This window comes from Talpa occidentalis, unplaced genomic scaffold, assembly GCF_014898055.3.
Source record: "Talpa occidentalis isolate TD23 unplaced genomic scaffold, MPIMG_talOcc4v2.1 talOcc4.5, whole genome shotgun sequence".
Lineage (NCBI taxonomy): Eukaryota > Metazoa > Chordata > Mammalia > Eulipotyphla > Talpidae > Talpa > Talpa occidentalis.
In genome coordinates this window covers 94,870,288-94,886,885 of record NW_023604861.1, presented here as the reverse complement: position 1 = coordinate 94,886,885, position 16,598 = coordinate 94,870,288, and the positions used below count along the sequence as shown (strand labels likewise).

Genomic DNA, 16,598 nt, shown 5'->3' with positions numbered 1-16,598 from the left:
CCCAGTAGATAAACTCCAAGTTCTTAGGGTGTCCTACCGGTCCTCCCCCATATACCTCTCCAAGCTCCCTCTCCTCTGTACCCCTCCCCCAACCCGCAGACCCCCTGCCTTCGTTAACTGGATTTGAACTCGACTACTGGACAAGTGTCCCTGACGCTGGCGATTGCACAACAGACAGGAGGCAACTTGCCGTTTTCGTGTTATTTAACAGGAGTTACAGACTTGTGGAGGCTAGAGGGAGCACCATAATCTCCTCAGCTCTCTGGGTCTCCAACCGGCTTAGGTCTGGCTCTGCCCCATACCCAGGCGGATGTTGGGGGGCCCCCTCTTGTGACCCAGCCCGCAGCTCACCTTCCTCGGACTTTAAACTGAGTACCAGTCACTTAACTCCCTTTTATCCCTCACAGGTGTACAGTCGTTGAGGGTGGAGCGCAGGTCGTGGCCACTCCAGGCCTGCCGAGCCCGGGGCACGCAGGAGGCCCAACAACTACTCCTAAAGAAAAGTGAACATAGTTAGGGTCCGGCTGCGCCACGCTCTCCTGCACGACCTTGCACATCCTGATCTCTCTAAGCCTCGGGGTCACAAGGAGTCGTACCCCTGTCCTGACCGCCTCCCGAGGGACGACATGTTCAATTTAATTGCTTGGCACAGGTCAGCGCTGTCACCTCCTTTCTGCAAGGCGGGGGTTCCTAGTGGCTCTTAGGAAATGGAGCCCAGACCTTTGAAATGCGAGGAGGGTGAGCGCGCAGATGTGGCCCTGGGCACACCAGACTCCCGCCCCTATCCCACCGGCCCCTCCCCGCTCCCCAGCTGCCCCCTCCACCCCCATCCGGACGCCCCGCCCGCCCGTCCAGCTCCCCTCCCACCCCGAGCGGGAGGCGCCCCGCGGAGCCCGGCCGGCACCCGGTGTGTGGCGCGCCAACATGCAGCCGCGGCTCTGGCTCCTCCTAGCCGCGCAGCTCACAGGTAGGATGGGGAGACCCGCTGGGTACCCGCGGTCCGGCTGGCTTCTGTGCTGGACCCGAGGGGAGCCTTAGGGGGCGGCTAGGAAGGGCTGAGGGGAGAAGATACACGGCCCGGAGCCCGGAGTTTGGGGACACTGGAAAGAAAACACCTCCCAGGGAGCTCGCTCGCCCAGGCACCCCGGGACTGAGGCCACCTCGGCCCAAATCTTGGACCGAGGAGTAGGGGAGGCAGGGAAAGAGGAGGCATGGTGGGCGAGAGGAAGGGAGGGAGGGAAGGGGGCCCAGGGAGGAAGGGAAAAGCCCTTTCCAGGGTTCCTTCAGGGATGTTCCCCCAGGAAGGTGCGGGACTAGTTCTGGCTTTAATACCCCGCACTTGGCCCAGGGTCCTGTGGATACATTTCTATTACTTCCGGGTAAGTCCGCAAACACCAAGGTGTTGCCAATTCTTGGATAGGTATGGCAGAGTACTCCCCCCAGTTCCCTGTGGTTGGGAGGGGTGTGTGGTGTGTGGCTCCAGGAACAAGTGGTGTTGGGGTATAGTGGGGAGTCTAGGCTGGCCCTCTGCCTAAGCCCAGCCAGAGTGCTTTGTGAAAGAAGCCCTTCCACACCCGAAAGTGCCCACTAGCCTGTGGTGGATTGCTCTCTTACTCACAAAGCACAAAGCTGTTGATTCTGTCAGGGATCAAAAGTTCTGCCAAACCAAGACTCACCTGATGAGTTCAACATCTTAAGTAGAAGCTAGTCTAGGCCGCGCAGATCTACTAGATTTATTGGTGATCATTTTAGAAACAGCAGGTCCTTCTGAGAATAGAAACGCTGGGTTGCTGAGAAGATGGAATAAGACTACTGTGTAGCAAGGCCTGCCTCTGGGCCTGCGTCTAGCCAAGGTCCCCCCAACGAGTCACTTCTGGGCTTAGAAGTCTGTATATTTGGCCCCACTTTGTGCACATGAGCACACTGTCATGACTCCACGGGTGAATTCCAAGGCTCAGTCCCTCAATTCAGGGAGTAACTCAAAGATCACTTTCTGGAGTCTTAGACCTAGGTTTGAATCTAGATCCACCACATACAGGCTGTGTGACCTGCAGCATGTCCTTAACCTTCCAGAAACACTGTTGCTGTGTAAAATGGACATGAAATAGTATCCTCCCCCGCCAACCCAGGATTTGGAGAGGATCAAGTGAGATGATGCATAGGGGAAGCTCAGCAGGGCTCCATAAATACTGGCATTTTCAATTCTAATCATCTCTTTCCTAAGTGGTAGGTAAAGATCCTCTCAAAAGTCAGTATAATGTTTGGGGAAAAATAAGCTTTGACACAAGCAAAAGCCCATAGTGGCCTATGAGTGGAGTCAAAAAGTCAAGTTCTTTCTATCAGTGCTAGAGAAGGCCATTGTGGGGCCCAGGAGCCTGAGATACAGGTACAGGCACATGGTGAAAATGGACCTTGACTTCATGAGTTGACTCTTCTTGGAGAAATACACGCACTCCGGCCTCCTGTGCCCATTCAGGTCTGTCCCTCCCTGGGCCTTGCTGCCTCTGAGCCACTGTCCTCATCTGCAAAGTTTCCCTCTGCCACACAGATTCCATCTGCCAGAGCTTTTGTGGCATGGCCGTGAAGGCCGAAATCTAGTCCTCTCCCTAAGAGCTTATTTGCTGCCATAACAACCCCCAATATGTGAGCCCCATGGCCCATGATTTACCCCTGTGGAGTGCTTTAAAGTTTGAGTGTGCTGTCTCGAACATTCTAACCCTCGGAGGCAGGCAGGACACGGCACTAAGCCGCCCTCCTTTTGCAGAGAAGAGAAAGGCTAACCATTTTGCGGTGCCACAACTGTTGTAAGGCAGAGGCTGCGTTCAAGGCCAAGTCTGGGTGCTCAGTTCTAGTTGTCCATGAACAGCTGGTGCTGCCCGCCTAAGACCAAAATGATGCCCTAGCAATCCTGTGGCCAGTTCTCTTTCTGATGGTCTCTACTCCTCTCTTCTCATAGCTCTCCATCAGGTTGCTGGGTCCCTAATAATTCAGACAAGTCAAACAGCCACACTGAAGTGTGACATCAGAGACGCCTCTGCTAACATCCGCATCTACTGGCTGAGACAGCCCCAGGCCCTGAATGCCGCCAGTCGTCTAGAGTTCCTGGCCTCATATGAAGCCTCAAAAAATACTGGGAATGGCCAGAAGTATGAGACAGGAAGCCTGAATATGTCTTGGACTGGGAATTCACACACTCTCACGTTTACAAGTGCGACACCTGCTGACAGTGGTGTCTACTTCTGCATGATGGTCGGGAACCCCGAACTGATCTTTGGGAACAGAATTCAGCTGACTGTGGGTAAGAATCTGGGTTAGTGCCAACCATAAACATTGACCACCGACTATGTGCCCAGCACACAGGGGCACTGGGGAGGTCTCAGTGAGCCCCACTGTGCAGGAGGGGATGACACCCATGAGCTATAGCCCTGTGACTAATGGTTACAATATGTATCAAGAATATAAGCCCTTACCCAGGGCCAAACACATATGAGTGTTCTACAGAATTATCTCACTAATGCTGCCAAGCACCCTGGGAGGTATTATACTAGTGCTATGCTATAATAATATGATTTTATAGTAGAGGGGATACTTAGAAGTGTGGCTGCTCTTGGGAGAGGCAGCTTTGTCCTCCAGCCACAACAGATAGTCCTATGTCAATGGCTGGATGGGCTGAGTACTCAGGCCTGATGGTAACCTCAGGGGTCTCCATTGAGTGTGCACAGGGTAAGAAGGTCCTCAGTTCCTGAACATACACAACGAGAGCATTTCTAGGGCCAGTGGAGGTCAGGTGCCCTCTTATTCTGCATGAATAGAACCCACACCAAGAATTGCAGGGAGTAAGGAGACTCCAAGCCTCCTGCACATCTCCATGTTCGTCAGGTTGCTTCACTCCCTGGCCTCAGTTTTCTCATCTGTCTTATGGGGCTGTTGATGGCCACTAGGACCCTCTCCAGCCCTTACAAACTGCAGTTCCTCATGAATGAGGCAGCAGATCTGGTAAATATATATTGTGAGCCACAAATGCAATTATTTTTTTCTAATGACCACATTAAAAAAAAAAGTTAATTGAAGTAATATATTCTATCAAACCCAATGTATCAATATTATCATTTCAACATGTCAATTTAAAAATTATTACTAAAATATTTTCCATTCCTTTTCCACACTGTTTTATGTCTATTTTACACATACTGCACATCTCGACACAGACTGGCTGTATTTCGCAAGCTCGGTAACACATATGGCAAGTGGCTGCCATTTGGGACAATGAGGATTAAGCTATCAAGGATGCAGAGGACTCATGGGAGAAATTCTCAAAGGCCATACCTGGCATTAGCCATGCTCCCAGGTTAGCCCATGGTCAGAGCCACTGTTGACCCCCTGCAGGCCTCACTCTCCTGCTCCCTGATCACCTGGGTTCTTCTCAGATTGGGACACAGAGAGAGACAGTGGGACTCTCCAGGAATGAGACCACTAAGCATGGTGAGAGGCAAAGACAGCTGGGAATAGCAGTACAATTAGGAAGACAAAACCCAAAATGATAACCTTGTCACTTCTTGTCAGTCTCCCGTCTTAAATCAGGAGGTAGGGGATGCAGGTGGAGGGTAAGATCTTTAGGCAAGAAGCTAAGGCATCCTTGGGGGGCGGGGTAGTAGTCAATTGATTCCTGTACTGAGAATTGGGTTTTGGAGGGTTAGGGTTTCGGTTTGGCTTACTGTTTTTGTATCTAAAAGACCCACATCTTCCCACTCACAAGATTTCAGGGTCCAAGGAAAGTGAATAGTGGTATAAGCAAAACTGGTTTGCAAAAACTCCCCACTTCTGCCACCACCCATTCTCTTCTGGCATTGGTAATTCCAAATGTCTCCCTCTGCACAGCTCCCAGAGCGGCAATCCCTCTCAAAGCTTGTGCTTGCAACCAGATCATCTGTCTCCCCTGAGCCAGGGTACCCACCACAGGAGCCCCCCCTCCTGCCCGAGGCAAGGTCAACACGTTTTAAAGAAGGAAGCCCAGATGATACAGAAAGCATCAGGGAGAGATGGGGCCTTTCCCATTCCCTAAGCCTGGTCTCTAAAGGCCAGCCTTTTTTTAAGGAGAGAAGGGGGAGGTTTTAACTGGGGACCAGGTGATCAGAAAGTAGAACTTAAAGTCTCCACACCATCCGCCATCAGACCCAGGGCCCTGTGCCCAGCTAGGCACTGAGCAGGTTCTCTGGCGGGCTCACCACTGTCCAACTGAAAGCATGAGTGCCTCCCCGTGTATACATGATGGGATGGACAGTTCTCGGGCCGTGAAGATTAAAGGAGATACCAGAAGGCGGTGGCACCACTGGCAGAGGGCCTGGCCCCTCACAGCTCTGGAGCTGGTGTCCTTTGCCCTTTATATGGTTTCCCTCAGCACTCTGATGACCTTGGAGCCTTAGGTCAACCTTTTTTCCTTAATTTTTTGTCAAAAAACATTTGCACCTGAGGCAGTGTGGTGGAATGAGAATCTAGAAATCAGTCTTTGGGCTCAGGCCTCACCTCTACTGTTTACGGCCTCTCCAACTTTGGGCAGCTGAGTGCAGGCTTCCTCAGGGATGAGATGGAAAATAGTTCCTGCCTCAGACGGTCAGTCAGCTTAAGCTGCAGTGCATGGTACAGTCATTAACACATGGCGGAGCTTAGTAAGTGTTGATTCTAGTTAGTTGTTTCTTCCAGAAACCTCATGAAGCAGGCAGAGCAGTCTCCACTTTCTAGGGAGGTTCAGGGTAGTGAGATCTGCGTGTCCACTTTTTATATGGAAGATGCCAGCCTCAAAATGACCGGTTCCTTGGCTAGCCCTCCCTACTCCTCTTGACATGGCAGTTTATTTTTTTTAAAGATTTATTTATTATATAAGAACCGGGGTACAGGCCAGATGTGCGGGCAGGTGAGAGGCTTCACCAGAGACAGTGGGGAACAGAACAGGCAGGCTGACTGAAATACACTGCTGAGGGGAGCAGCGGGTGAGACAGGAGAGGTCTGCTGCGCCATGATATGGCAATTTAAGTTCACAATGTCCCCCTATTCCCTCGCCTCCATTTCACAAAAATCATTTCAGTGAAATGTCTTTCCTCAGCTCACAAAAGCAAGGGTTGCGCTCGGCCACCGCAGCTCACACCTTCTTCAGCCCCTTGGAGCCCCACGTGTCTCTGTTTGCTCCGTGCAATTGTCCCGTTGCCCTGCTCCAGTCTTCCTCATGTGACCCTGAATTAGATCGGAAGAGAAGAGCAACCCCCCAGAAGTCAGGAGAGGGGTTTTGGACGTTGTAGCCCACACTTTCCACTACAGGGTTTCAGGCAGAGCAGTCTCCACTTTGTAGGGAGCTTCAGCCCCACGTTGCTGGCATCCACCTTTGAGATGAAAGGTTGAGACTAGACCAGCGTCTCTCCAGCCTGATAGTATGCCATTTTAAAGATACTTGAAAGGAAAACAAATCCCCAATTATGCTGTTGTACAGTAATGTGCAGAAAAGGGCCCCACCTCCTTTCACTTCGTCCACTCACCCAGGAATTGGCAGGGTGAGCTGAGGAGCCGGCCATGCGAGGGCTCAGGGACTCTGACTTCAGCTCAAGGTCTTTAGCTGGTGGGAGCGACATCTACTACATGCTTTGTTGGGCATGCTGCCCCCTGGAATTCTCACAACGTGGAGAAAGCGGTGGGAATCATTTTTAATTCAGCAGTGTGGAAACTGAAGGACAGAAAAGTGATAGGACTTGCCCCAAGTCATGCAAATAGTTTCTCAGGTTCTGTTTGGGTCTGTGTGGCTCGAAACCCCTCTCTCCAGCACAACAAGCTGACCCCCCTACCTAAGTCCCCAGATAGATCTGAGAATTGGAAAGCAGATCAAAAATTCTAAAGCCCTGTAAGGTGCTGAGGGAATAGTGTTGAGGACTTTCATATCTGAATTCTAAGATGTCCTGCTTTAAGTTTTGTCTCTGTGGGCACCTGCTGCTACCTGGCTCAGGTATGTGTCTCGTTCTCTTTCTGTAGTTGACGTCCTCCCCACCACTGCCCGGCCCACCAAGAAGCCCATAACCAAGAAGATACCATGCAAGCCGCCAAAAATCCAGAAAGGTGAGTTTTCGCTGAACCCTCAGAAAGACAGCAAACACTCCCTTCCTTCCTTTGAAGACATCTGAGAAGGAAAATCTACCTCTCTACCTTTACTCTTTTTTTTATTATTATTATTATAGCAAATCCTCCATGCACATAGTATAGTTCACTCTTTATTTTATTTTATTTTTTTAAAGATTTATTTATTTATTTATTTATTTATTTATTTATGCAACCACTGGGTACAGTCAGAAGTGCAGGAGGGTGAGAGAATTCACCAGAGCGGGAAGCAGAGCAGGCAGAAGGACCGAAGTACACTGCTGAGGGGAGCAGTGGGCAGCAGGAGAGGTCTGCGCGCCATGTGGGACCCTCTTCCAGTGGCCGGGGAGCAGCCGGGGATTGAACCAGCGCTGCAGAAGCTGCGGGCAGCTTCGCAACCCAGTGCTCAACCGCTGCGTCACCGGGGAGGCCCTCTCTACCTTTACTCTTACCCTCCCTCTCTCCCATCCTACTTTTCTTCCTTCCCCAACCCTTTCCCAAGTGTGGATTGTCTAGTCTATTTCTCTGACCCCAAGCTGGGGTCAGAAGGGAAGCTGAGTATCACAGCAACTCTACCCTCACAGTGGGGGACCAACTCATATATCATCACAGGACAAAATTTAATGGAGGATACATTCACCCAAAAAACTTGTGCACAAATGTTGCTAGCAGCCTTATTCTTCATAGCCAAAACGTCAACAAAACTCAAAGTACACTAGTGAATGAATGAATTTACAAAATAGAGACTATCCCTACAATGGAATATTTTTTGCCCATAAGGAGTGAAGTAATGATAGATGCTGTACCACAGATCTTTTATCATTTGTTATTGAGGTATAATTGACAAATAATATTATATTAGTTTCAGGTATACAACATAGTGATTCCATATTTGTATATACCTTGAGTGACCAGTTTAGTGAGTCTAGTCAATATCCATCTATTCACAGTTATAAAATTATTTTTATTATTATTTTATTGTGAGAACTTTTAAGATCTATACTCTGAAGAATTTCCAAATATGCAATACAGTACCATTAATGCTCATCATCATGCTGTACATTATATTCCCCAGGATTTATTCACTTTATAACTGAAAATATGTGCCTTTGACTCCATCCACTTCTCCTACTTCCTGTCTCTGACAACCACTAATCTGTTCTGTGTATCTATGAGCTTGGTTTTTGTTTGTTTGTGTAGATTTGTTTTTTAGATTTTATATATAAATAAGATTATAGTATTTGGTGGGGTTTTTTTTCATTTATTTTACTTAACATAATACCCTTGAAGCAGTCCATCCATGTTGTTGAAAGGCAGGATTTCTTTTGTTTGATGACTGAATTCTATTACACACACACACACACACACACACACATACACACACACATACACACACACACACACCCCTTTATGCAGTCCTCCACCTATGGACACTTAGATTATTTCACATATTTGCTATTACAAATAATGCTGCAGTAAACATGGGGGTGCAGATATCTTTTTGAATTAGTGTTTTCATTTTCTTCAGGTAAATACTAAGTGGATGAATCATATGAGAGTTTTATTCTTAATTTTTTTGAGGAAACTCCAAGCTGTTTCAATGTGAATGAGTATTGAAAATATTAGGCAGTAAAAGAAGCTAGTCACAAAAGATCATATATTGTCTGATCCCATTGATATAAAATGTTCAAAATATAGCATGCCATGGAGACAATGTTGATTAGTGGTTGCCCAAGGTTTGGGGGAAGAACTAGGGAGTCGCTGTTAATGGGTACAGGATTTCTTGGAGGGTGAAATGTTCTTTTTTTTTCCCCTCCCTTTTTTCTTTTTTTTTTTTTAATTAAAGATTTATTTCTTTATTTATACAAGCACTGGGTACAGTCAGAAGCATGGGAGGGCAAGAGAATTCACCAGAGTCAGAGCGGAGAGCAGAACAGGCAGAGTGACAAAGTACACTGCCGAGGGGAGCAGCGGGCGGCAGGAGAGGTCTGCTTGCCATGTGGGACCCTCGCACGGCGGCCAGGAATCGAACTGGTGCTGCAGAGGCTGCCGGCAGCTTCGCAACCCAGCGCTAAACCACTGCGCCACCGGGGAGGCCCGGGGAAATATTCTTAAAGTTAGATTGTGGTGACACTAAATTATGCACTTTAAAGAGGTGATTTTTGCTGTATGTAAATTATATATCAGTAAAGATGTTATGAAAACAAAAACCAAAGCTTTAAATATTTCCAATTTTGATGCTTAACAGGGGAAATAACACACAGTATGCACTTAATATATGTTAGTGAATAAGTGAGCATTGATAATATCAAGGATATTTGTTGAAAGTCAAACACTGGAAACAACCAAAATGTCCATTGGTGCCTAAATAATCCGTGAACCATCCATACTGTCAGATGTTACTCTGTTTGAGAAAAGAATGTGCTGACGAGTTTAAATACAGGGAAAAAATGGTTGGAAAACAATACGTACAGTATAATCCACTTTATGGATTATACTGTAAAAAAAATAATGTGTCTGTATCAATTATATATATGTAAATACAAAGAGATAGTTACCAAATTAATGATGGCAGTTATTTCTGTAGGATGTCAAGGGGCACTCATGTACTTGAACTTTTTGCAATGAAAATATATTCAGCTCTTTCTTGGGACGTTGAAATAAAACTTTAAAGAAAGAGTAAACACCCTGTTAGCAGCTGGAAATGGTCAATCTCCTTTGGATATAAATAGATACTGAGTTTAATGAATTACTTTTAAATTTGAATGTGGGGCATGAAATTTTATATGTAAAATTATCTCAGTGTGTCAGAAATATAGAAAAAAAGACTAGAAGGAAATAGGCAAACCGTGGTATGCTTTGGGAGACAGGGCTTCCAGTTGTATCTTATGTGTCTGCGTGTCTCAAACATTCAATGTGTATCTCTCCCAGGCCCGCCTTGTGGCCCCATCATCCTTGGCCTGCTGGTAGCCGGCTTCCTGATCCTGCTGGTGTCCTTGGGAGTGGCCATACACCAGCACTGTAAGTTGTCCCTTTGGTGCTATCATGCCAATCCTTTTTGCAGTTAAGTGTTTCCCTGAAAGTTCTTCCTTCTCTAGGGGAGTAGTGCAGCCTGGTTGAAGTCTGTCCCCCACCCCCAAAACCTGTGGGGCTTCAGAAGTGTTTCTTGGCCTGAGGTCATGCTGCAGGTCATGCCTGAGAGCACCCTATCTCAGGAGTCTCAATCTAACCCGGTTGCCCCCAATATTGGGTGACCTTGGCTGTGCATCCTGGTCCCTCTGAGGCTCAGCTCAAGGGTAACCGTTACCTATCTCCCAGGGTTGTAGTTTATAAACTCCTGCCCAAAATGGCCCACCCAGGCATTTGCTTAGTGTCTCCACCAGCTGTCAGAATGGAAGCCAGTGCACAGAGAGATTGTGGTAGGGTTTGAGTTTTTTCCCCAGAAGCTAAAACTCCTACCCTGCTGTGAGGCTGTAGGGAAACTCAGAGATGGGATCATCCCCTTCTGTAGGCTTTTCAGGCTCTGCTCTACTGGGTTCATAGTAAAGAGGGGAACCCCTCACAGTTCCGGAGAGCCCCAGGCTCTACCTACCACTGGTACCTCTGTTCACCTGTACCACCTCAAGCAAGAAACTTACCCTGTCTAGGCTTCATTAAAATGGGAGGGAGGGGACCTCTTTGTTATGTCACAGACCCCATTGAAGTGTAATTGCAATTATGGACCCTCTCCCAGGAGCTTTGCATCCTTAGCACATTTTTGCATACAATTACCACCCACAATTGAGTGGCATTTACCCCATTAATATTCGGTGGTCTGCAAACTTTTTTTTTAAGAATTGTTCCTTTGGATCCCTGGCCAGGGAGTTAACCCACAAGGCAAACCTCTCCTGTCTCCCCTGCTGCTCCCCTCAGCAGTGTATTTCAGTCAGTCTGCCTGTTCTGCTCCCCACTCTGTCTCTGGTGAATCCTCTCACCTCCCCGCACCTCTGGCCTACAACCCAGCTCTTGTATGCAAAAATAAATAAATCTTTTTTTTTAAAAAAAAGAATTATTCCTTTACAAGATTTTTATTATTTTTTTAAATTTATTTTTGCGTAGGAGAACTGGGATGTAGACCAGAAGTGGGGGTGAGAGGGTTCACCAGAGAGTAGCAGAACAGGCAGATCCACTGAAATACACTGCCAAGGGGAGCAGCGTATGAGACAAGAGAGGTCTGCTGTGCTATATGTGGTTTAGCTCCCTGGTTGGGATCCAACTCAGGCTGCTTTGCTGCAAGAGGGCCATCTCGGTGGTAGCACAGAGACACAGCCCCTAAGCCACCTGGGAGGTCTTCTGCAAACTTTTTTGATCAAGAACTTCACTGGCAAAACATTTTTAAATTATAAACACTAACTGTGACTACTTGTACTTATTTATTTAACATAATATGTATTATTCACATAATATGCAAGCCATTAAAATGACTTAAAAATAAAATGTAATAAAGAATGAGATAAACATGAAATTAGACATGCTCATATTTCTTTCCTACATCACAGTGGGAAATCTTGTGCATTCCGGAATACTCATACTCTAGTTTAAGGCCACCTCTCTGTACAATCTCTCATTCCTGACGTGCTGGGAAGGACAGGACAACTTGTTTAAGGACAGCAGACTAGGGTAGATTAACTGAGTTTAATCCTGGCTTTACTACTTATTAACTGCTTGACTTTGGGCAAGTTATGGTTAACTCACATTCTGCCTCAGTTTCCCCAGATACAAAATTAAAATAATAGGAGTGATACTCAACTCTAGGTCTGCTATGAATATCAAAGGAATTAAATAAATTGTGTGAAGTGTTTGGAGCAGAGCCAGAGACCTGGGAAGTGGTCTGAGGTGTTAACTGTCCTCATTACCTTCCTCTATTTCTTGGGTTTGGTGTCAGTGACCCACAGCCTATGCCAACTGGTATTTTTATTTTCTTCCTCCAGGCCGGAGGAGGAGAGCCCGGCTTCGTTACATAAAACAGTAAGTGCTAGCACTCATTTATGTTGATTTCAAATACGGTGAATTTAGCTCTCAGCTATCCTGATGGTAATAATCTACTCTTATATGAATAGAATATGGCAGGATATCTAAACTGTCCTGCCCATCACTTCATTGGACTTGGGCTTGTGAGACATAGGTTTATTTTTACAGATAACTTGAAAGATTTGCTCACAGTAAAGAGAATCCAACTGGAGACAATTCAGTTCACCCCGAGGTCACATCCTCCATCAACTGTCCTTTCCTTCCTGCTGGTGTTGGCTATGGGATGTCTTGCTCTCATCTTCCACCCTGGACCCTCATCTGGTCCAGGAATTGGCAAACCCACAAAATCACATAAATGCAGTGGCTAAAAAGTACTTGCCCTTTAAATCTACTGATGGGGTAAGCCCACGTAGAGCCAAGAAGCTGTAAGAGGCCAGAGCTGCTCCCCTACCCCGAGGCCCCCAATGTGCCATGGCCTGTTTTCTTGGATTGTTTTTTTCTTCCTCAAAATAGAGACTGTGTTGCATATACCTATCCCTTCCACGTAGAGGTGTTTGGGAAAAAAGAAAGTCCAGACCTCTAGAATGAAGAGGCATCAGGATCCTGCTCTCCAGAGCAGCTCTGGCTCTGGCATGGAGCAGATCTGGGTTTGAACCCTACCTGTCCCTCACCAGCCATGTGACTGTAGGCAAGTCACTTCATCTCTGTGGGCCTCTGCTCCCTCTGGTGTATAATGGAACAGTAGTAACAACCTCATGGCTATTGTGCAGACTTCCTAGGCTAATCCCCTAAAATGTTCTCCCTCTGATCCAATAGAGTTGAAGCACAGTTCATGTAACATAAGAACGTCAACTCTATAAATGCAACAACAAAGGAACAAAATGCATTTCTAAATCTTGAAAATTGTCATTTCCATATCAAGTCTCTATGTGTTCTGCATTAGATAATTGCTGACACACACCTGCTGTATTTTATGCAGTTTTCAATAATTTTGCTGATGTGCAATTTCCACCTTGTGTGTTGGATTTGGAAACTACCCTTTATCTATGAAGCAGCAACTTGAATATATTTATCATCTAAGCCTAGACCTCCAGAATGTTCCATTCAAAATCTTCCCTATGGTGACATTTTATAGAGAATGAGACCCTTTGGTGTGCCATGTGTGGTTCTGTTCCCTACATGCCCGTGTTCCCCAGTAATTTGATGCCAGTTTTGAAGGAACTTGATACAGTACTTTATGTTTTGGCAATCCCAGGGGTTCTGAGAATCACCTGAAATGAGGAAGTGCTGGGGGTGCTCATGAGTAGGCCCTCTTCATTCCTAACTGCTCCACGTTCATCTATTACATTTTACCTGTAAGATACCACTTGAACAGAAGGATTTGTGGCTGAAAAAATTTCATTTGAAAACTATGTCTGCTTTTGTGATGGTGATCCAGGTGTGGATGAAATAGTCCACGGCCTCACAAATCTGCTGTCCCCAGCCTCTAACTGACCTTAGAAAATAATCCCATCAGCCTGCCATCTTCTCGCCCTTCAATGTGCATTTTTGAAGAGTTTAGAAGGCACTGCAGGAAGTAACACTATTCAAAGCTAGAGTTCTTTGGACTGTTTTTTGGTTTGTTTTTTTTGGGGGGTGGGGGGAGGCAGGTGTTCATTTTTTTTTTTTTTAAGTAACTAAGATGGGTCCTAAAATCATACTAACCCAGAACTGTTGGTCCCAGGTTACTGGGAGTGTCATCCTGCACCCTCATCTGTCATTTGTCTCTATTACAGAAAATTCAATATAATTTGCCTGAAAATAAGTGGTTTTATAACTTTCTGTTGTTTCCAGGTTTTGTAAATGAGCAAAGACTGTGTTTTTGGTGTCTTGCTACAAAAAAGCGTTGGTCAGTGTTATGAAAGTGATCTGGAAAAATGAGAGATGGGATATATTCAACCATGGAAATTCCATTGATCTGCTGAAACTGCCTGCTTTTAACTACTGCACAGTTCTTTCTGTGGGCCTTCTACATGGGAGGAACTTTTTAGTTGATCACCCGGAATCTCAGAGAGAAAGTCTCAGAACCTCAGAGCACTTCCTACAAGAAATGCTGCCCGTGACACCACTTCCGGCTCCTGTACTCACCCCAGGCCAGGCAGGGGCTTTTTGGTGGTGGCTGTCCGGCTCACATCTTACAAGTTGCTTTGTCTCAGTAGGACAGTATCCTTGAGTCCTGAACCCCTCAGGGGATGGTGCTAGGTGGCTTCCCCCTCCCCACCTCCATCTCCCCAGGATGGGGTTAGTGCGCACCAAGAGCCTATTTAAGAGACACCCCAGTTGGGAATCAGGCTTCTGAAGAGGGGTTGACCAGCTCCCACAGTCATTTCAGTCTGTGAGCACCTCCTGTGGGACCCAGAACCAGTGGTTTTTGGAACAAGAGGTCACTTCATCTCCCATTAACATTCTGGGCTTCTCGTCTGCCTTCCCATGGCTTGTATATTTCTTCTCTCACTTTCTGTTCTTTTTGTGAAACTGCCTTGGTTGTAAAAATAAAGTCCTGAGTAAAAGAGACAATGGCTCCTGTGATGCGAAAGCATGAAAACCTGTCTCTATAGCAGAGACACTTATGCTCAGTTGAAAAGAAATACAAGGATAACATGCATATGTCTTCATTTTGTGTCCAAGTTCATCATTTGCCCCAAAACATGCCGTCCATGTTGTGTGTAGTGAAGGCCTGAGGAGGATGGGGAGCTCCAGGGTACCCAGAACCTGGCAGTAGTACCTCAGAGGTCTAACTCCTCTGGACCACTCCTGAGCTGTCTTCTCTCACACCCATTCATCTTTATTGAGGATGGAACCCAGGATTCCTGACTTCAAGGCTGATGACCTGATGAAGAGGCAGTGAGAAGCATCCTGGTCTATAACATGGCCCATTAATTTTTTTTTTCTTTTTTTTACTGTCGCTCAGCTTTGATGGTCAGAGAAGGAAAAAGCAAGGAGAAAATGCTGAGCTGGAGAGGAAAATTAAGATGAATGTTTGGTATCTTTTAAAAAAGCCCCTAGATCTTTCTTAGCTTCCCATCCTGGGCTTTAGCGGCATAGGAGCTAAGAGCCAAAGGAGAATGCCCCTTTAGGCTGCATTACAGAAGCAAGATGCCCAGCTCAAAGGAGAATAAAGTCCCACCTGCTTTTCCTGACCAGTTCAGGGCTGGGAAGCACAATTTGGTGAGACATTGGCAAACAGGTTCTATTCAGAGGCTTCTGGTAGGCACCAATGGTGTAGTGGGTAGGACTTGGACAGATGTAGATGCAGTAGGTACTCAAGAGAAGTAAACATTTTCTGCCATCAACTTACAAGGACAACAGGACAAATTGCCTCCCAAGGCTGAGGGAAGAGAGGAAAGACCCAAAATAGCCTGTACTAGACTCCTCTGGGGTTCTCTTTTAAGGTGGACTCCTTGCTCTGAGTACCCCATGTACGTGATAAGAAACCAAGGCCCTTACTGAAGGCTCACACTCCGTCCGCAACGGAAGTAAGAACAGGCCTCAAGGCCCCTCATCCCACTACAGGTCTGCTATTTACCAGCATCTCCCCGCTGCTGTTGTTGAGAGTGTGTTTTGTTATTTGCAAGTTCTCATGGGGTGAGATTGGGGGGCTGGGGAGTATGCTCCTCGGCCTGTTTTCTGGGTAATGCGCACCTGCCAAGGCAGGCTCTGCATGGCCTGCCCAGGGAGCAGGAGCAGGCTTGGCTGCCAGCCATGGGGGCTGCGGTGAGGAGGTCTGCACCAAGCACCTGACTTTTGTTTTGAAGAAGAAACTGAGTTGTTACTTCTTTCTAGGGGGCCATTATGGAAAAAAAAAAATACTAATTTAAAAAAATTTTAATCTACTTGTCTTTTGACTAGCAATTCCACTCATAGGCACTTGTCTTAAAGAAACACATCCTAAAGAACATGCGTAAAGAAATACATATCAGAGTATTCCTTTTAGTGCTGCTAGTTAGCCAAAAATTGGAAATAGTCCAAATGTCTATCAAGAGAAGTCAGATCAACTGTAATACAGCCTTATAAGGAAGTTCGTGCAGCTGTTAAGGAGTAAGTTAGGTCCATAAATGCTAGCATCAAATGATGGCAACTACACCTGCACACATTTTAACAACACCTGTATTGACTATCCTCATTTTAAATGCAATATATCGTCAATGTTAAAATTCAAGCAAGATGAAACCAGGCCAAATAAATATACATTAGATGTCAGGATGTGATCATCTAGAAGGGAGCACAAGGTTTTGGGGTGTATTCTGTCTGTCCATCAGGGAGCTGGTTACTTTGTGAAAAGTCATTGTGAAAAGTATGCTCACAATATGTCAATTTTCATATGTAGATATGGACATAGACCCAGATTATACTTCAGTAAAGAGTTTTGGTTTTTTTTTTAAGATTTATTTATTTATACACGCACTGGACACAGTCAGAAGCGTGGGAGGGTG

General features: G+C 46.3%; 1 protein-coding gene across 1 annotated transcript; it reads left to right on the top strand.

Annotated features, from left to right (window-relative positions):
• Positions 1-886: 886 nt before the first annotated feature.
• Positions 887-14,716, top strand: CD8B (CD8 subunit beta). The gene is made up of 6 exons (XM_037527785.1): positions 887-967; positions 2,957-3,298; positions 7,015-7,098; positions 10,048-10,137; positions 12,087-12,123; positions 13,960-14,716. The coding sequence occupies exons 1-6, from the start codon at positions 925-927 to the stop codon at positions 13,970-13,972; spliced, it is 609 nt and encodes a 202-aa protein (XP_037383682.1). The 5' UTR covers positions 887-924; the 3' UTR covers positions 13,973-14,716.
• Positions 14,717-16,598: the final 1,882 nt, after the last annotated feature.

Bases quoted from the DNA above. Each gene is read 5' to 3' on its own strand.
- CD8B (XM_037527785.1), top strand. From the start codon at position 925: ATGCAGCCGCGGCTCTGGCTCCTCCTAGCCGCGCAGCTCACAG. The intron at 3,299-7,014 runs GTAAGAATCTGG...CTCTTTCTGTAG, and splicing joins CAGAATTCAGCTGACTGTGG to TTGACGTCCTCCCCACCACT. The intron at 10,138-12,086 runs GTAAGTTGTCCC...TTCTTCCTCCAG, and splicing joins AGTGGCCATACACCAGCACT to GCCGGAGGAGGAGAGCCCGG.